This window comes from Patiria miniata, unplaced genomic scaffold (assembly GCF_015706575.1).
Source record: "Patiria miniata isolate m_02_andy unplaced genomic scaffold, ASM1570657v1 HiC_scaffold_3, whole genome shotgun sequence".
Classification (NCBI taxonomy): Eukaryota; Metazoa; Echinodermata; class Asteroidea; order Valvatida; family Asterinidae; genus Patiria; species Patiria miniata.
In genome coordinates, this window is record NW_024037069.1 from 2,353,501 (window position 1) to 2,374,773 (window position 21,273).

The 21,273-nt window shown below is 40.1% G+C and overlaps 2 protein-coding genes across 2 annotated transcripts in view; one reads left to right on the top strand and one right to left on the bottom strand.

Annotated features, from left to right (window-relative positions):
• Positions 1–1,848: 1,848 nt before the first annotated feature.
• Positions 1,849–5,977, top strand: LOC119738115 (protein DGCR6-like). Its single transcript, XM_038212856.1, is given in 6 exon segments — positions 1,849–1,952; positions 3,025–3,161; positions 4,195–4,267; positions 4,269–4,359; positions 4,917–5,023; positions 5,699–5,977. Coding segments are annotated over 5 exon segments (666 nt in total). The 5' UTR covers positions 1,849–1,952; positions 3,025–3,045.
• Positions 5,978–9,411: 3,434 nt separating this feature from the next.
• LOC119736984 (glutathionyl-hydroquinone reductase YqjG-like) overlaps positions 9,412–21,273 on the bottom strand; it is a 38,559-nt gene continuing 26,697 nt past the window's right edge. The window contains exons 2-8 of the mRNA XM_038211030.1: positions 20,782–20,960; positions 16,630–16,702; positions 13,510–13,708; positions 12,989–13,082; positions 12,258–12,374; positions 11,695–11,811; positions 9,412–11,217 (exon numbers count right to left, since the gene is read on the bottom strand). Coding sequence (XP_038066958.1) covers positions 11,119–11,217; positions 11,695–11,811; positions 12,258–12,374; positions 12,989–13,082; positions 13,510–13,708; positions 16,630–16,702; positions 20,782–20,960 — 878 coding nt within the window. The 3' untranslated portion in view covers positions 9,412–11,118. The remainder of the gene's footprint in view (positions 11,218–11,694; positions 11,812–12,257; positions 12,375–12,988; positions 13,083–13,509; positions 13,709–16,629; positions 16,703–20,781; positions 20,961–21,273) is intronic.

Consider the following 21,273-nt stretch of genomic DNA (forward strand, 5'->3'; position numbering starts at 1 on the left):
AAATTGGATTCAAATGTCAATATCTTTTTCTAAAAAAGTCTTTTATTATTCAAAGACGTCTTTTACTTTAAAGACATGTGTCGGCATTATCATTGCAAAATGTTGATCCTGTGAAGAGCGTTATACCAGGCAAATCCATTTAAAAATAATGTTACTTTACACTTCCACCCCGACCCTTGTTCTTGAAAGAAGTCAGGCGGTTGTTCTCAATCCCAGGCATGGTGTGATTTGATGCGGTGCGCGGTGCTGTGAATGAAGGAGTTTAGAAGACTTTCTGGTTCCTCTGCTGTGCACTTGGACTCTTAATTTAGCAGTAAATTGATGAGAAGATGGCACTTGGCACACAGGGTAAGCTTTTATGTATGTTAGATGAGCTTTGCGTTAGATTTCTGTTGATGGAGAAAAATAAGTAACATTTATCATTCTAAATTGTAAACATTGGAGACAAATTTTAGTCAACCAAGAATCTGTTTCCTTTTTTGCAGGTTTATTTTGCCGTGAACCGGTCTCACATTTTTTCCGCCCTTAAGCTGGCAGATTGTAGAGCGCCCTCATGCACATGTCTACAACTAGGCCTTCACATTAAGATACATGTATTAAATTGCCAGCCTAAGTCGAGTGAAACGCATGGCGGACATTGCGCCTAGCTTCCAAGCGCGCTGCGCGGCTTGAGTTCGACACTCATCAACATCATTGTTTTGAAACTTTACTCTTTCAGTCTTTGTGTCCAAAAAGTAAGTCGGCCTAGGCCTATTGTCCTTTTTTATTGTTTTAAATCAAATCCAAACTTAATTGCAAATTCTTTTTTTTCTTTTTCTGTTTCGCTGTGGATGATTTTTTTTAAAGGGAAATAAAGTCCGAGATTGCATTAGGTCTGATTGCCATCTCGTAAATTCATACAAAGTCAAAACGACCATAAGTCCATGACGACAATGAAAGCATGTAACCAGACATGCCAGATGGAGATTCGTCACGGTAATCACTGCGCATGTTCAGTGTCGTGCCGGTCAAACTCAAAGAGCTGAAACAAATTGGAGACCGTTTCACTGTCAAATATCCACTTCCCAAATGTTAACGTTTATTCAATCCAACTTCAATACAGTCTCGACAGATGGAAAATCCTGAAATCAAACAATTAGGCCTAAACTGTAAACATCGTAAAAATTATAAGAAATCATTACAATAATACTTTAATAGTTTATTGAAACAAAGAATTCGAGATTGATCAATGGGCATGATTGGACTATGTAGCATATTTCACTGACTTAACTAAAGACCTTAAATTAACAATAAATTAAGCGAATAACATTCGTCATGCTCATCTTTTTTTCATCATAGTTACCCGGTAAACGGCACCATCCTCCATTGTCCATGGTCGGTCTGCCAACTGACTGTGTGCGCATTCTTTCCAATATTCCAACAATTTTGTTTAATTTTCTCACTTTACAGCCACAATCTCATTACAGAATTGTTCTTTAATACATTATCACATCAAAAAATAATCATCAGATGAAAATATTTCAAAATAATGACTGATTTTTGTTGCCCCAAACCTGCACGACCTACCTTCAAGATCGGTGTTCAACAGAAAAATGGGCATTTAAACTTTGCGGGAAATTTAAATACCCGCGCTCCTTTTTCTTCTTGGAAAAACTTTTTGAAAAAAAACGTTTCTCCAAAAACGATTCCTAACAAGATCTTCATCAAATGTTGCTTTATGAAATTGTAAACCCCTTTATATTTGTCCTTTCTATAGTTTGTGTTTGATTTCGTTAGTTTTACAACATCAACTAATGTATTATTTCAAAAATACACCATAAAGTTTGCAATTGAATTTAGAAACTGCTCGGAATTCTCGAATATTACGTGCGAGATCGCGCACGTGAACTGAAGACATTTGACGTCTGCTGCACGTAAAAACATCTACAAACCTCATTTATTTGGGCTCAAATGTATCCTTGAAATGGCTCATGATTTCAATTTGTGCATTTAATTTGTTTGTTTTGTTCATATGTAATAATTACATCGGAAAAGTGCCTTTTCAACATTGTTTTTTGCGGCTGCACACAGCGCTTCCGCGACAGCGCTAGAAATCATTCATGCGTGCCATTTGGCCATGTGGTCCCGTGTTTATGTTGCCCGCTCGTTTCGTGCGTTCGGTTTTTTATGCAGAAACACAAACAGTTCAAGATTGTGTTTAGAATTTAACGGTGCTCTTACAAAGCTAGCTCATGGAAATAATGCAGTGTCATGTTGCTACTGATTCACTACATTTACCTGCAACTGAATTGAATTGTGATGTGGACTAAAAAATTATAGTTTTTGGACTGAATTTGAAAGAAAAAAAAAATTTCATCAATTTGTCGTCAGGTTGGCATGGTTTTGTGTCCTTCATTTTGTACTTCATTGTTATTGAATTAAAATAAAAGATCAGGCATGCAACTTCCTCGCATCCGCTGATTTCCTCATTTTTTTTACTTGTCGTGAATGCCATTACAAATTGAAAAACAATGGAGAGATTCCCATATCTGGCCATCACCTGTCACCCTGTGCAGAAACCCTATGTCATGAGACTGGTCTGAAAATGTGTAAGTGTTTTCTCAGAAACTACTTCAATATTTTCCCTGCTAAATTTGACTTTTAAGACATATTATCACTTTCTGATGGCTGATAGCTCACTGACGGGAAAAATTAGTGATGGCCAGACATGGGAATCTTTCCAAACACTGTACAAAGTCTTGTGTGGTTTGGAATTTCCTCATTTTTCCCCCTAAATTCCCAGTTGCATGCCTGAAAGATGCCCTCTAAGATGACCTCTACGGATAAGGTCAATTTTTGAAAAGAAACCCCAGAGTGCAAAAGAAAGCGACTAAATTTCAAAATTTCAAAAGTCAGCATTCCCTGAAACCCCTGACAAATCATTAATCTTCAATTGTTTCCAAAAAAATTAAATTTGTGTTAATTTTGTTGTAAGGACCAACTGAAGATGCTGTTATGAGGTTCTATCCTTAATGCTGCTGACAGACCAAGAACTTCAGCTGCGATATGTCCATGTATGGAGCATACCCATCTGGCCATGATATTAATACCGAGATACAGCAACGGCAACGCCAGTATGCATTGCTGATGGAAATCCAGCGGCTTTGCAGAGAGCTACCCATGTGAGTTGGGGTGAAAATGTTACGTCCCAACTATGGCAGTGGCCCCAACTATAGTCGGTACAGTACCAACAATACTATAGTTGGGGATTCCAAACTATAATTGGGACAGTGCCATGGTTGGGGCTTATAAAAATACTAATTTTATTCATTTGTCTACTTTCCATTTGACTGTGTATTTTTTGTACTGATTAATTTAAGGCCAAAAATAATTAATATTTCTCTTCCGGTTTCCCTACCTGCCCTTTTTGACAGCCTCTACCCTATTTTTTTTGTTGGGGGGGGGGGGGGGGAATCAGGGAAAAAACCCAAAATCATCAATTACTACCTTTTACCCTTGACTACACGAAGACACCTCCATATGATTGTACACAAAACAAATTGCTAAAAAACAAAGATTTCCCTACCTACGTACCCTATTTTCAAATGCCATGTAATCAGAGGCAGAACTACATTTTTTTGTGGCCTAATCCATCAGCTTATAGAGCAGCTTTATCCTGTCATACTTCTAAAGTTTGAATATATAATTGAAGGATGAAGAACACATCTTAGTTTATTCTCATGATAGTGTAGAGGATCCCAATTTTCTGTTAATTATTCCAAAAAATAAACTAGTGAACAGTACATAAATCCTGCCAAATGCCAGTCCTTTCACTTGTTTCATTATAGCTAAACAGCGCCCTCTATAGTTTCTTTTAAAAAAATACTGCTAGCTGAAAATAGCCAAGCTTATTTAGCCAAGTATCAGCCATAATATACACAGCATGACATTTTAACTGGTAACCAATTTTTCTAAGCAAATGTCTCGGCCTTGCAGCTCAATGAAATAGGCTTTTTGCGCAGCAGCCATCTTAGAGGGCAGTGCCTTTGTTTTACTTGGATATGTACGAGTGAACCATTTGTGCATTCACTGCTACTGAATGCAAATAACAAAATATGCCCACTAACATGGCCGCTAGTCCGCTACCCATAAGGTCTAGTGGCCCACATTCTTCACCAGCCCATCTAATGCAGACAGTTTTCCCGTCTGACTGCAGGCCTACCAGCAGCGTATGCCGTATAGCATGCTATCCAGTCTGTCTGCATCATTATTACTTGATGGGACAGTGTTTTGAGATTGTCAACCACCTTGCCGAGATTCAACACATGACGGAGCGTAAGCTGATGGAGCAACGCTCGACACTTGTCAACACCCACAAAGGTACATTGCTTCTCCTTGCCTTATCACCCCTAATTCCAAACTCCAAAGAGAATTTTATACAAGGAACCTTATTAATCCTGCTATGCCCAGTGCAGTTGGCAAAGAGAATTATCAGACCTTAAAAAACATTTTCAATTTGCCTGACTAAAAGGGTTTTGAAAGGTGAAATAGTGCTGGAACTTTTGGGACTTCTCGAAAGGTTTCCAAAGGTGAAGCAACTCTGTGGGCAAATTCAGTAAGTTGCCTTTCAATACCTTTCGAAAGGAATTGAAAGGTGTGGTAGTGCAGTAACAATAAATTCTGGAGGATTTTAAAAGGCCCAGCATTTTTTTCCTCCAATTTGCCAGCACCCAGATTTTGAGGTGTTTTGAATGGTCAAACTACAGGAGTTACTAAAGAAACCTTGAAAAATCATGTGTATCGCAGAGGAAAAAAACCCTGTCCTCCGGTTGAAGGCACTACAAGCAAGGAGTGTATCCTTGCCTCGAACCCCCCTTTCTCTGACTATGTTTCATTTTGCTTTGTGTTACCGAGTGTGTGATTTCTTTAATTTGTAGCCATGAAGCAAGAGATGACAAAGAAGCACCGTGAAGCATTGCAGAGCTGCCAGAGCAAGCCTCACAATCTGAAGCTGGTCACCAGCACCAATGAAAAAGAAAAACAGGTAATGTTAGGATTAAAACACTGGAAGAAAATCCTTCCAAATTATGGAGGATTTTGTAGGATTGAGGAAGGTTGGCCTCAACATTATTTGACATAGGGCTTGATTCCTCCTTGCTAGTTAAGTACCCAGAAAAATGTCATTGGTAATGCAGGAAGTTTCCAAGAAAAAATGCTGTGGGAGTTAAGATTAATTTTTTTTTTAAATTCCCTGTCAGTTTTTTCTTACATGTAGTTGGTTTATGTAACCAAATAAACATAGCCAGTGGCTTCATGTGGGAAAAACGCTGACAAAACACTGACCAAAAGAAGCAATCGTTTTGTGTATAGTGAAATAGATATGTAAGTATAGTCTGTCACGAACCAATGTGGCCCATCAGGCCGGCGTTTATCTCTGGTTTTCAGTAGCTTGAAACAACTGAGAATATTTCTATTCCCCCTGGATGGGATGCCAGTCCATTGCAGGTTACTCCCCAGCTAATGCCGGTACCCATTTATACTCCTGGGTGGAGAGGGGCAAGTGGGATGAAGTGTGCTTGCCCAAGACACATTAGCCAGCGGCTGGATTCGGTTCCATGACCTTCTGATGAGTCACGAACCCTAACCACTAGGCCCACATCTCCACACTCAGAAAAACTAAAAAAGTGTTTAAATCTATTGTTTCCCTCTTCTTTTACAGGCTCTAGAGAAACGACTCCAAGAGGAGATCAGAAAATGTGACGAGCGGATCGTGCTTGAGCTTGACCACCGCGTTGCCGAGCAACAGATGACCCTGGGGAGGCAGGCAGGTTTCTTCACCACCAGCAACGCAGGAGGCCGCCTCCAGATGTGCCTTCTGGAGATCCGTAAACTCAGCAAGATGAACTTCAACGCTGTGCCGCCGGCTTCACGTGATAGACCAAGACTGGTTGATTGTGACAGCAGCAGAGATAATAGTGGAGCCTGCTATTCCCACTGATTATCTTGCAGAGATCTCTGAGATAGGATGGCATCGAAGTTATCTTTAAAATGCTGGAGGCAATTTTCCAAAGGAAATCTGTAAACTTAGAAAGACGAATTCCATTGCTGCACAAATCAGCCTCAGTGAAATACTAAGAGTCGCAGCAGTGGTGCAATCGTAACGAATTTGTGACAACTTGTCAGTTTGTCCAACGAAGGCCAGGATGTTGACTTCAATTTGTTTAAAGCACACATCAAATTCAGGCCTTGTTCTGGCCTGAATGTCTCAGAACAACTTAACAGAACAGAGACTTAAAGCAGACTCCATACTTCAATACCATCGCGATAAACTCAAGTTGTGAAGCAGAAAGAAATGGACAGGAAAGGTATCGTTGAACGAGAGCAAGAAAAAGAGAACTGTGGAAAAGACATTACAAGAAGGAACTCAACCCAAGCATTATTCCTGGAATTTCCACAAGGTACACTGTTGCTAAAAACTGTTGTTCCATTCTGTTGAGATTTTATTTTTACATGTTCGCTTTTCTTGGAGTCAGCAATGATTTCAAAAAGTTTGCTTTAATGCATGGAAGTTGTTGCTAATATTTGATAACATTTTGGATTATAATTGTGGATAGTGTCATCCCACGGAGTACAGTTCCCCACCACTTGCAGCTGTTTTGACAATCGTGCTTTCATTTTGTTCACACTCGAGTATGAGGAATGCTTTGACACTTATATTACTAAAAGGAGGAAAAATGTTGTTAAAAGTGGAAGTTCAGCTGACGGAGACGTATGACTAACAGTAAACACCAGAAAGATAAATGTCTAACGAGCCGTGGAGTTGGCGTAACATCAACTCAACGAGAGGAAAAACAATTTGTATGCTGACAGATTCAGTTTGACTTATCTTGTGTATCGACGGGACTTTCCAAACTCAAAACCAGATGAACAGGGTGTTTAAAATAGTGTTGGTGCCAGTGCAATGCAGAGTTCAGTCACTTGTGTCCTTGGGCAAGGCACTTTACCACAATTGTTTCTCTTGACTGTGGTGCCAGTGGGTACAACTCAAGATGTAAGCATTCCAGTGCAGGAAGGCAATCAGTATTATCTTGTCCTTGAGCAAGACACTGAACAACAATTCCTTCTCATGGCTGTGATGGAAGTTGATATACCTTAGGGCCAAGTTGGTGATTTCATAATTGCTGCTGATGAACTGAGCAGGCTCCATTTTTAGCCCAAGGAGATACTTTTAATCCCTTACTCAAGGAGCTAATTTAATTTTGGTAAATCCATTGCTGTCAAAATTGACTTATCTTTAATTTAGGCTTTTTGTCAAGGAGACTGACATTGATGCTTTTACATTTGACAGAGAGACTCAAGTGTTTGTTCAACTCAACAGATATTGTGATTTAATTAAAAGTGGCTTGCCAGTGCACACTGTACTTTTATGGAAGAGAGGCGATATGTTTTAATCAGGGCAAAAGTAAGTGAACTCCGCACTAACCCCACCTAATCGCTCTGCATGTGTTTAAGATTTTCTCCAGGGAAATCTCATTAATCTCCCGTCCCAGCATTTGGCTTTCTAAATTGCGTTTCTGACACCTCCGCGCGGTTGGTATATTATCTGCGGGAAATGAGTGCCAAATGGCTTGCCCGGTCGCATCTTGTGATAATTACCGCAACGCAGAGGTGTAGGAGTGGGGGGAGGAGGGGGGGTTGGGAGGGGGGGAAGGGGGTCCTCCCTTGTACAGTGAGGGGAACCGCTGACGACCAAATTTCCTGAAGCAGATAACGTTAATCCAGGCGGCAATTAGTGGTAATGGGAAGTTTCCACACATTGGAAGCGTTGCGGAGGTTTCTGGGGGAAGTGGCCAGCTTAGCGTTGATTACCACGCTAAGATGAGAAGAGGAAATATCATCAAGCAGCTAACCAGATGGTCTGAGAAAGTACACCGGGTCGGGATACGGTCATTGCTTGCAGCTCCGGCTTATTATAACCGCAGGGCTCATTCGCCTAATTGAGATGAGGCCTTCAAATTTAAACTGAAGGAACATGTTGAACCTGGAAATCTTTAGGAAGAGGCTGGTTTAGGCACGTGTCGCCCTGCTGATTACATGTAATAATGAGGTACCGTTTTCCCAGGACCAAAGTCTATAGTCAATTACTTTATTAAATTTAACATTAACTCAGTTGTCAAGTGCGTTTTTTAGAATGCCAAGAGGGTGACTGGGCAACCAAAAAAAAAGGAAAGGAAATTCTCATCAAGAACAAATGCAAGTGCAGTGATGTCATACATAATGGATTGTCAGACTCAGTGCATACATGTATGTCATTTTGTGCATTGATGTAGACATAAGATTGCCCCGCCACCACCTACCTACCTCCTCACCCTACACCCTACTTTTTTCTTCCAAACTTCTGTCTGTTTAACCACGCAACAGGGACTCTAACCGTGGGACAGAAATTGTCCACACCTAGCATAATTCACCACAGAATACACAGTGGTTCGTTCCAATGTCATCGTATCCCCGCCTTCTGTGTTTCTACGTTTGTCAAACCCGGACCTATCTCCAACCAAATCATCCCTTCCCCTCATCATCGTCACGTCCTACTTCTGTCAGCCTTCATTTTCAGCCAGGTCCAACCAACATCCCCGCCACTGATAATTCCTGGGCACTTCCTTCCCGGACCACAGTCCGCGGATCAACGCCCAACGCGTCAATCCCCCAATTAGCCACAAGAGCCCTTTGTCAGCGCTGTCATTAGCGCACAGATCAAGTCTGTCAGACAAGAGCAGGAAGACGGAGTAATTTTGTTGTCTGCTGTCCAACAAGGCCCCCTCAGCCATGCCCCGTCCTACTTTTCCTGTCTCGGAGCCCTGGAAATGCCAAGCATTGCAAAGACAGCGGGAAACTATGGGCCAGTGTTTGAGACATTAACCCGCCCACCCCCACCCACCCCATCCTACTCCCCCATCCCACTTCCCCTGTACATGTCCTAAGAAGCTTGGGAGGGTCAATATTGGCAAACAAGGGCACTCTGTTCTTTGCGCTCTTATCCTGTTTGTTTTATTATCAAAGCCCCCACCCACCCTCCCCATCTTACTTCCCCAATCCTACTACCCTTGTTTTTCAATGCTTGGCAGGGTCTAGATTTGCAAACAAGATTACCTGTGTTCTTGGAGAAGTTATCCTGTTTGCTATCAAACAAAGCCTCTCTCAGTCTACCGTATCCTTCCCCTCTGTGTGCCAATAAGGGGGGGACATAACACAAATCAGGGGTGTACTTGTAGGAAGTATGGTATCATAATTTTTTTGGGAGAATTGGTTGAGATATGTGTAATTTGTAAATCAGCAAAACCATCAAATACTGAAGTAAAAATCAAAACATTTGTCTTATACATGTGTTGCAAATCACACTGATTGAAGAACATTACGCTTACTGTGCACATGTACCGGTATGTATAGATCTCATAGACTGGTTTAGATAGACTGGTTTATTAAAAATCATCGTGGCGGCACGTGCCGAATTAAGATTACAATACAATGTTAAACTATTAGAAACAAAAAATCAATTAATACGAAATTAACACAAAAATCCAATAAGATACGATCCCATTTAAATATAAAAAAAATATAAAAACTTTAAAAGTGTTAATGTTTAGAATACGGTTGATATTGAAAGGTCAGTTTATTTTGTAATAATCATTACCATCATCGAGACTGCACTAAGGAATAAAGTATGATTCGTCGTCATTTAAAAAAAAAATCATAACAATTTCGAGATTCACATTTCATTATGAAGTTATAATTATATGATTCATGTTACCAATTAAGAACTTGTATATTGACTTGATATCCCTTTATTATTTCTTAATTTTTGAACACAATCTTAATCAGACATATAAGAAGAAACCTTTTCCCACCACCTCCACAAAGATACAAGAAATTCTCTCTAAAAACTGATAAACAAGTGTTATACTTAACAAAACCACATGCTTAAATCTGCATAATACCAGTTATATTGCAGATACTTAAAATGTGCGCTTAACTGTTTCAACAATAATTACGTCATACTTTTTGGATAGCTGCAAATGATGACTGTAGCTTTAACGTGTATGAGGGGAATTAATATTTGCAGATAATATTTTACGGTATGAAATTCACTGCCTGAGGTCAAGTGTGCTGTGGATGCCAGTGGGTTTTTGTCCAAGTACCTGAAAAATATGAAAGACGGCACTCACGCCAAAACGATTGTAATACACCATGAACACACCGCAACACCACACTCGTGTATATGTCTACTTTGAATTAACAATTCATACATTCGTGTATTCAGCTAGCATGGCAATTGCCACGGAGCACAGCATGCACAATTGTTTTCCCAGTGCATGCTACAAGAGGATTTATTTTTCCAACCCGTGAAGGAATAGAATGCCTGAGTTTGTTTTTACAAAACATAAAAAAGCCTAAATTCAGGCTACAGCCTGAAAACTGGCGTCCCCGAGTGTACGTTAAATTAGTAACGTACTAATTTAACATAATTTTTACGTCAGGGCTGCGTTGCCTCCCAGCCCTGATGAAGGATATGTGTCCGAAAATTTGGCACGTCTTATGATCATCGGTGAGCACTGTTATATTTTCTACTATTTTCCAGTGCTACGCAGCGACCTCTTTTTTAAATTAAATTAGTGATGTACATTTGTATTTTGTAATCTTGTGTTGACGAAATTGTGCGTGGCTTTTCACATTTTTATTTTCCACATTCAACAGGCTACAAATTAGATCAGTTGAATACAAAATATGAGATGCATAGTCCTATTTCACCTTACTTTAACTACTCCTAAAGACAGGCATGCAACTGTAAATTCACACAAAAAACGAGGAAATTACAACATTCAGAAGACTACAGTGATTTTGAATGGCAGATATATGAATTAAAACAAAAGAGGAAATCAGCTGATCCGAGGAAAAGTTGCAAGCCTGTAAACACAGTCACTCTTATACTCTGCAACTTTTAAAATATACTACAACACTTTTTTTTCATGCACATTCACCCTGAACAAGGCTAAAAGTCACTCAAGCTAATCCCACTAATTACAACTCCCTGCATGAATAAACACATTTCCTTTCCGTTGTGCCCTTTTGACAAACTTGATTTCAAGCCACAAACTTGGCGTCCCTGCCGTGCGGTTCCTCAAAGTCCAGATCCGGTCCGATGGGAACAATGCCAAAGGGATTGATGTGGAGATGACTTTGCTGTGGGAGGGGGAGGCCAGGAAACCAACAAATTAAACAAAATTGTGATAAATCCCAGATATAACCAATTTCTGTGGGTGATAATTCCCAGTTATGCGGTTTGTCACAGTTACAACTTTGCATCCATATATGTCATCATCGTTTGTCCCTTGCCAATTCTTTAGTCATATGGACAGGCTTGTGGTAAAAAACTACAGTTGGCTGCGATTATTATGACATGCTAGATGACATTGCGACACATAGGTCAAGGTCATAGTACTTAACTGAACTCATGGGAACACTTGGGGGCATGTGACTTCATCCAATCCTATGTATTTTAATGCAAGTCCCGTGGTTCATTGCCCATCATATCTCAGATTGTACCAAAGGTTCAAAGTTAAATTTTGAGAGTGTCTCAAAAGGGGGTTCGATAAACTTCTAGTTGCAGCGCCCTCACTGGTGATTGCACAAAGCCAATAAGATCAAGTCTGTGCTTACCAGGTAGTGGTTCTGGATGTGTTGCTGGTCCACCGTTTCTCGTACAGCTTCCTTCTGATAAACATCACGCACAAAACCCCAGATGTTTGGGTAGTCGATGATACGTTTCTTGTTACACTGAATGACACGGCAAGGCCAAACAAAACAGATCAATTTTTGTTACCTAATTTGATCCAACCATCCTAGTAATCCTAGTTTGTAAGATAAATGTTTGCCCTTTTCTTAATTGGTGGGAAAGCAACACTGCATTTTTTGAACAGGATGCTTGCACAGTGAAAAACAGGAAATTTAAAGGAAAAAATATAACTTTCATAATAAACTCCCTTAGTAAAGAGTGGCTGTGGCAATTTTTCCAAAACTGTCCACTTTGCAGGAACCAAATGGCAATTTTTTTTTGTTCTTAAGATTTCCAATGGGCATCAGTTATCCGTGTAATTAAAGTTAACAGCAGCTTGGCTGTACGTTCCTTTAACCTCCAAAATGCTTCCCAACCTCCACGTGAATTTGTATCAGGAAGGTTAGGGTTAAGATGATTTGTAAGACGTTGGAGATGTTGTGAGTACCTTGAAGTGGCCGTGGTAGACGGTATCGAAGCGTATCAGGGTAGTGAAGAGACGTACATCAGCCTCAGTCAGAGATGAACCGGTCAGGTAGCGGCTGTTAGAGAGGATACCCTCAGCCTACATTTTAAACAAGATGGAATTATGACCCTGCTTTATAGCCCTTCACAATGAAAAACCCTGCCCTCATAAAAAAAAGTTAACCCTCCTGCTGTCTGAACAGTCACGGAAAGTCAAAAAAAATCAATCCTCCTCCCCTGCCATGCCTTTTACACAGGCTATAGTCACCAACAGTCAGATCATATTTCAAGCAAGCACTGTGATTCAGTCAGCAGACAAAACCGCAAGCAGTAGCCAGCTTGCTTATCAATCACTTGCAGTCAAAGCATAGCTGTATCAAGTTACATAAACAGTCACAGCTGCAGCCAGTCAAGCCTGCTTTATGTAGGTTGGGAGCTCTAAACGGTTGAAAACAGTCACTTGATTGATTTTGACTGAATGGAAACGGTTGTTAAAAAGAAGAAAAAAAGTTAAACATGAGATTTCCTTTTCAAAAGGGTTGTTGAGTTTTAAATCTTTGGGGGAGGGATTCAGAGAATCACCAAGCTTCCCTTATTTTCTTTATCCCTATCAAATTGTAGAAAAGGGTGATAATTTTCCATTTTTTTTCAATTGCAGTAGGCCTACATCTTGATTTTTAATATTTTACTTTTTCAAGGACAATCACGACTTACTTTGTCCAGTCCACCAAACACTTCCCTCACAGCCACGTCGTATGCCTCTTGGCTCTTGGCAAACCCTGCACGGTACACGCCATTGTTGATCATTCTAAACAAAAATCAGAATAAAAAGTATTCTCATTCCACTTTCTTAGAGGATCGGAGGCACGGAATGCGAAGAGGTCATGAGCCTACCCTGTAAAGTTTCCGCTTCAAGAAAAGTAGAATTTGTAACAATTTTCATAACTTTTCAGCTGTGAGATCATGAAAAATTATAACTTTAATGGGACGGTGGTTCAGGTTGTTGGTTCACAAGACCTGAAAAAATTTGGAAAAATATTGAGACAACCCTATCCCCGCACCCCACCCCCCCCCCCCCCCCCCTCAAAAAAAAGAGAAAAAAAAAAAACTGAGACGTGGTTATTGAAATAAGTTCAAGCTGTAAGCTAGCAGCTACTCATGAAGAAAAATGGGACATAAATGCCATCTTGTCTGTTGATTTTTTCCAATTGCAATCTTCATTGCATTCCACCTACGGGTAAATCCAACCATTGAGCTCATCAATCTTGTCTCGGAGTTGTTCCGGGTACAGGTCCAGGTCTCGTTGCTCGGGCGTGGCACAGAACGCATTACACTCCTTGTTGAGCATGCGGATGATCTCTGACGACTCGTTGTTGACAATGGTGTTGGTCTTCTTGTCCCATAGGACTGGGACAGTGAAACGACCATCGTAGTCTGTTGATAAAAAAGGGAATGCTGTTGATGAATTTCTTTCTTTTTATGTTGTGCAAATTTCAGTCAACTTTAAAGTAGCCTACTGATGAAAATGTTTAACAGGAAGAGAGTTCTAAGACTTGTGTGACCGTGAGGTATCCAGATGGGTAAATCGTTGTTAATGAAAACCACAAATACTGCATCTTCAGTCATACTGCCCATTTGAGGATTCTTCAACTTTTTTTGAATTTAAGAAAAGAAAAACATTAGGAGGTCTGCTGTGAGTGTTGATTTGCACTCCTGTAAATCTAAAGCAAATCCTCCCCCTCCACTAAACTCAAGGTATCGTGATGCTTCAAAACAGAATTGTAAAATGTTGAACTTGTTTAAGTAAAGACAATGTCAGTGATGGACAATATTGATCACTGTAATCAGTCAAATTATAGAATACAGAATAAGTTAACTGAAAGCTAAGAATTGCGATATCAAAATCTGATCTTAATTTAGAAGTCGCCTGTCATCTGTATTAATTTGTAATCCACGTGTGTGCGTTGTGCGTTTGGCTACTTCCCAGAACGGAAGTGAATTGACAAATGCTCAGTCATTAGGAGTAATAGGTCAGGAAACGGCCCATGAAGGCCTGGAAATCCCATTAGTAATATATAAAGTGACTTCTTCGCTAAATGTCAGGCCAAAGAGTGACCGGCAAGAAGCGTTAACGGGTGGGTGGGGAGTTAGTAATGGGACGCTTGCCCAGTTGAGTTGAAAGCGAGGCGAAAATGGCGAACTTTCACATGGGTGGGTTCTTACTGATGGTATGAAATAGTCTTTCGGTTATTTTGCCTGATGTGTACCCTAGTCCTGGTCCAAGGGAGGTCGCTATAAACAGCAATTTTGGCAGAGCTACCCGGGAAATTCTGAGCACACCTCACGTATGCTGTATTCAAGCTAATACATGCGCGTTATAGGTACATGCTCGAAATTTCCCGGGCACCACTGCCAATATTGGCAAGATGGATTGGATTCATCTTGTTGATGGAGACCTCCACCGCTGCGGCAACGTTACCAGTATGTCACGTGGCAAAAACATAGGGGAATAAAAATTCAAATTCAGTTTTGGACAATTAGATTACATACTCTCAGTATTGTTCTAGTACTGGAGTTTGAATGGGTAATTTAATTATTCCACTTCTGCAATTTTGGTAATAAGCTGTGAAACCCCTTTTCATTACAGTTTTGATCAAGGAGTTTTTGAGATCATTAATCATTTTGCCCACAAGTTCTCTTTTTTTTGGCAGGGGAGGGGGGAGTTCTTAAAGGTAGGGGTGGGATGAGGGGTAAACCTTTTTTGATGGGGTGGGGGTAGGGGATGATGTGATGTGGTCAGGAATATATTGGGGCTGGGGAGGCATTCCCTCTGTCCCCACCCTAAGACGTACCAGGGTAGAACGGTTACATTTTTGTCAAAATAGCCAGACTCGATGCTCAGCTAACAAGCACAGAATGCAAAACATTCACTTTTTGCTGCTAAGGAAATTCATCGGACATTATATCTCTCCACAACACACACATGATTCACATTATAGAGCCGCAAACAAGTCTAACATGATTCATGTTCACCGCTTCCGGCAGGTATCTGTGCCCAATATCCCCTTTCATGTCGTTAACTGTTCAGTGGATGGTTTACATTTGACGTCAACCAAGATTAGCGGGAGTTAACGAGCGGACAGGATTAAACATAACATCGTTAGTTATATTCGCAGGTCATAAAATCATGAGAACAAGCTGTGAGTCCAGTGGTTTCAATTAATCGGACTGCTTTGCTGCGTCTCTCGGTGCACTTTCTTTGTAAAATTTGTATCACACATGTACGCTACCTAAATTTAGTGCACATTTTTGTAATTCAAATGTTGACAGCTCTGATGGTTAGCAGTATGACATATTTGTCGAGATATTTTTCCTCTTAACATAGAGCAAGGACCTTGCTCTACGCTCACGCCTCTCTCTAAAACAACCTACATGAATATTGTTTCTATTCTGCCCGTAAAATTAATCTTTCACTAGTCAACTGAAATGTGAACATATCTTTTGTTCACAGTGACTCTTTCATTCTCTTTTGTTTTCTCTAGTTTGTAGCCCACAACTTGAGTGATTCTTTGCCTTGTGAAGGCCAAAAGAACTACTACCGGTATGTGTCCATAGGGTGAAGTCCACTAGTAAGAGTATAAGTCCTTGAGATGCAGTCTTAAGTTCTTGAGCTGCCTCCTGTTTCTGAGAAAATTCCAGATGGCATATTAGCAAACAGGACAGCATGACTAGTGTTCCAGCTTTCCTGACTGTCATCTCAACGAGGTATTTCACTGGATAGCTTTTGATGTCTTGGCCAGATACTGGTATTATGGCTCGTGGTTCTTTGAAATGTGGTCAGCAGGCTTGTGTGCATCATACTGATATTTCACTAAGGATTCTGATAGTCCCGCTGTTCATAAATTTATAAGAGAATATGGAAGAGACGGATCGAGGGATATGCTCCAGTCTACCAGAGCCCAGTATATTGGAACAATCCAGCCCTGCTCTGTCCACCCATCTTCATAACCTTGAACCCTACAACTCTTGCTCAACCACAACATTTTACCACAATGTATCTTTTATTGCTATCACTACTATCATGTCCTGTGTAACTAGGCCAAAGCGGAATCTGTTATAGAATCCAGGTTTTTTACTCAAGGCATGCGGATCCAGGGTTGGTAAAAAAAAAAAAAAAACGGGATTGATGACCGTGGTGGCTGAGGGGGACGCAGCTCAGAGATTAAAAATAGATGATTGATGATGCCGATGATGATCCCAAATGTTTATAATTGGTTGATCTTCCCGGAGCATGTGTTCCCTTTTGACCTCATGATCTCCCCTTGGGTCTCACCCCACCCCCCTCCTAAACCTACTTGCATCTGCTTTGAAGTAAATCTCCTTGAGAGACTTGGCACCGTTGATGGTATCCAGTGTGCACTTGGGTTTCTGAAAAGAAAGCAAAAATATTCAAAGTCTGATTGAATTGACTGCGCAATAAATTGAATCTCGATTTCCAAAAATTGTTAGCTGCAAGAGGAAAAGTGTATATTTTCGTATCGTTTTTCGAAGTCTGATTGAATTTCGAAGTCTGATTGAATTGAATGCGCAATAAATTAAATCTCGATTTCCAAAATTGTTAGCTGCAAGAGGAAAAGTGTATATTTTCGTATCTTTTTTCATCAAGTCATTAAGCAGTTTGCAGCAACATCTTAATTCTTATGATAATATTTTCCTCAATGCATCCTTCCCATTTTTCCTTTCCAAATAAGAAGATGACATGATTGATTACAGTCCACTCCAGATGGACAGACTCCATGACGTCTTGCTCCCTGTTCAGCAAATTTATAGGAAATTGACCAAATTATTTTTACAAGATACGTCAAGCACGATAGCAATCCAGCTAGTTATTTTATTTCCTTATCAGATCAGTTTGTAGGATAACATCGTTATCAATGGATGTTTCGGTGGCATTATAAAGGGGTGTACAAAAACATCCGTTGATTTCTTAAAGATTTCATCAAGTACACGTACTTCCAAAACTCCCCAAGCTTTTCGTAATTAGATGCATGCAGATGCTTTCTTTTGTTTAAAATCCAGTCTTTCTTAGCAGAAGTTCTAAATAATCTCTAAAAATTATATATAATTCATGACCATTTGCTTGGATGAACAACTTTTGAAAACAGTTTACATGTAGCATAACTTAATATCAGATTTTGTGTTGGAATCACAACCTACATGTGACCTGGATGTAGGGTTTTGGAAGTTGAAGTTTGGATTTCAAGTTCACTGGAAGTGCTAATTTGTCTTAGTTAACGAACTAGCAAATTTAGAAACTCAGAAATAGAAGCAAATTAGTTCTAAAAAAAGTTAGCAATGATGACTGACTGATCTGATAGCAGATTACGCTGTGTCATCTTCTAGATAAGATAAGAAACCAGACTTAAGATTGATGAAAGATATGAATGGAGACAAGCCCTTGTTTAGAAAATTGACGGCATCCTGTTCCACAAGCCTATCATCTGTTGTAGTTTTTAATCCGTTAGATTCTTATCAGAGGAGAAAGATAAAAGATGGGCAAATCTTGCAGGAAAGGAAATTGAATTGGTCACGGCCTTGGCCCTGATTAAAAGAATAGCGTCCATTTTTGGCAAAGTTGTTAGCCACTGAAGAGCTTTTCAAATTAGTGTTACATTTAGAAATGTAACTATTCATATTGACTGCTTGCATCTGATGTGACATCTGAGGGCAGGGTTTTATTCCCAGTGAGAACACGCCTGCATTTGATATTTGCTTGATATTTACTTGCCAGCCAAAAAAAAACCCCTTTTCCTTCCTGTTTAAAGTTGACAAATCTCCTCAGGGTAGGACATGATATCATTAAGGGCTGGCTCGAATGTCTTACCATATACCCTAGGGTTGAGGGAATGGCAGGATGCATTTGATAATGTCAGCATAATCCCCAATTAATAGTGGATCTGTGAGCAAAGCTCAATGATGATATATAAGCAACAGTCTAGATTTAGACCACAAGAAGTGATGCGCGCATTATTGCACAATTTTAAAAGATAAAAGAAAATTGGAAGTATGAAGTAGAGCTAGAGTAATTAAAGAAAAGCTAATATTTTAATATTTCAGCCAGGTCTCGGGACTTTACAAATTGAGACTTTTCTGGGGTGAATGATGTTATTGATCAGATCATTAACGATTTGAAAGAAGGACGATGAAATTCTGAAGCGGGCAAGTACGCAAAAGCAGTGTTTGAATATTTGTGCCAAGACACAGTCACATATTGAGGCTTATTTTAGGTAAATTATGTTTGTGGTTATTTTTTTATTTATTTTTGAGGACTGAACAATTCGATGTAATTTTTTTTTTAATCCTATGTTTAGTCTAGGTAGGCCTGCGGTATTGCTCCTCTATCTTGACATTGCTCGGTTGCTGAGTCTTTGACTGTTCCAACCTATAACATTTTTGAAATTTCAATCTTATTGCTCACTGAGGTTCCCAGAAATTGTTTACTTGTCGACTCGGCCGGTCCCAAAGCAGTGAACCCAACAGATGGAAATTTAAACAACACTTTCCATCAAGGGGCTTTACGCTACATGTGGTATTCAAGTACTGACTTTGTAATTTTATTATATGAATTAAATTCTTCCCCTCTTTTTTCCAGTCTTCCGGTCCAGGATATCAGAAATTCACAAATTCACATCCCACTGATGGTCATTCCAGCAGTGGGGCTTTCCCCAGCTAAGTTCTTTGCCAGAGTCTTGGACTGATCAATTTCTCCGTTGACATTTTGTCGGACCATTCCACGCATACTCGGTGCTCACATACATATGCGTAATCGTTTTGCAAGTTATTGTTCTTGCACTGTGACTTAATTGTGAATTGACTTCTGATTTTGATACAATTTTTTTGACTGGAATTATGTTGGTACAGTTGAGGGTGCTGAAGCCCCCTCACCCTCCCCCCCCCCCCCTCCCAAAAGAGAGAGAGAGAATTATTCCTTGCAGAAACACACACAGTTTTTAAAAAGAAGTCTTGATAACTACCCTAATATTTTGCTTTAAAATTGAATGGAAAATGACACTTGCATACTTTAATTTTGGGGGAAAATTGAAAGGTCAACTTTTCGGCATGTATCTATCACAAAATCTCTCATAAGTCGAAGTGTAAACTGAATCTACATTCAGATCAATCTATTTCGGAAGCAAACACTCTGGCGTTTCCTATGAAAATAGATATTTTCCTACGAAAAAAAAAAGTCTTGACGAAATGTTCCGGTGTAACAGTTTCCTTTGCGTAGTGAGCCAATCTCTGCGATGAGCAACGAAAAACTCTATCAACGCTGTGTAAAAAGACACAGAAACAGAACAACAGCTTGCTGATCAATCTTTCAGAGTTTTGTTAATCCTCTTCACTTGTGTCGTACGTCAACAACGGACCCTAACAAAGAAAAAAAAATTTCCTTCTTGTGATTTTTGAGAAGGATGTTATCTATAACGGCGTAATGAAGATGACACATTTTCACAACTGGCCATTCTGAGGAAATGGGATTTGAATTCTCAACAGATGCGACCTTTCGTTGGCGTCGGAGTTCATGGCTTTTTGCCAGGGAAGGGGGTTAGGGCCTGAGGCGGGAAAAGAGGAGTTTGAATCTGGAGAAAAAAAAAGAGAACCCCTCGAGCTGCGAAAAGTCAATTTGTACACTGACTGATGGTTTTGATTTGATGTCTAGAATGACTGATTGCGGAATCAAGCGCGGAGTGTTTAAGCATCTAAACTCGCATCAAGATGACTGCTATTCGAGTGAGCTGCTGGAAACATTTTAGTAGCTTCCTGCGATTCTGATTATTTAGATATTATCTGCTTGTGTTGCAGAGAAGTTAATATATCCAGGAAAATTGAACCTTTTCACATAATCATGCTTGCCTGAAAAAAATCTGTTTAGGTCTGATGGATTTCTTCCTGCTAATAAACATAAAACAATTAAATTGGATATTTTTAAATTTAAATAAAAACTGCTTTGCATTTTTTGTTTAATTTTGTATGGCACATATTTTGTGTGCAGTAATCTGTAAAATTTTGTATACAAGAAGATAAAATTGCATTACGTTATAATGCAATGTGAATCAAGGGAAATTGCCCAATGCTCAAGCAATGGTGGATCCAGGGGGGGAGTCAACGGGGGTCATCCCCCCCCCCAAAAAACCCCCTAATTTTTATTTATTTATCTTTTTAGTAACGTCGCAAAAAAGGCAGCCATTGCGTACACCACCCACAAAACTCAACAAAAGCAATACATATGCACCCCTTCCCCTTGCCTTTCACATTTAAATTTGGGGCTGAAAATTTTGGACCCACTTTTTCAGGAACCCAAAAAACTTTGGTGTTCTGGAAAAAATAGTGTGTTCTGGATCCAGCCTTGTGCTCAAGCATTAAGGGCAAGGCAGCGACTTTTAGGCTAAGTGCTTTCAGACAGAGCGGTTTATCTCCTTGTAAATTTAAACTGGTATCCCACCTACCTCATCAGTGAAGCTCCACCCCTTATCCCCTAAGAACCAGTCAACGACCGTGTAGGACACGAAATCCTGGAGTCCCTTGAGTGCCCTGACGAGCAGGGTGCGGTGTGCCCAGGGACAGGCCAGGGAGACGTAGAGATGGTAGCGATCCATCTCTGCCTTGAAACCACTCGAGCCATCCTCTGTAGGGAAATTCAATAATAATGTCCATGTTAAAAGTATTATGCTCTTCAAAGTCGACTGTAGTCTAGATTTGGCAATGAGCCCCGCCCATCTTTGGTTAATTTGTGCGCATTTCTCAAAGTGCTTGGGACCGAGTTTGACCGAGTTGCACCATGGCCACCCGAGCAAATGGGACAATGTGCACCTTTTGATTGCCTGGGGTCCTTTGTTTTCTCCGACAATAAATTACTCAAAAACGTTTATTTATTTTTCTTAATTTTGGTGCATCTTAACCCCCTCCTCTCTCCTCCACCCACCCGAAACCGCCTGGAA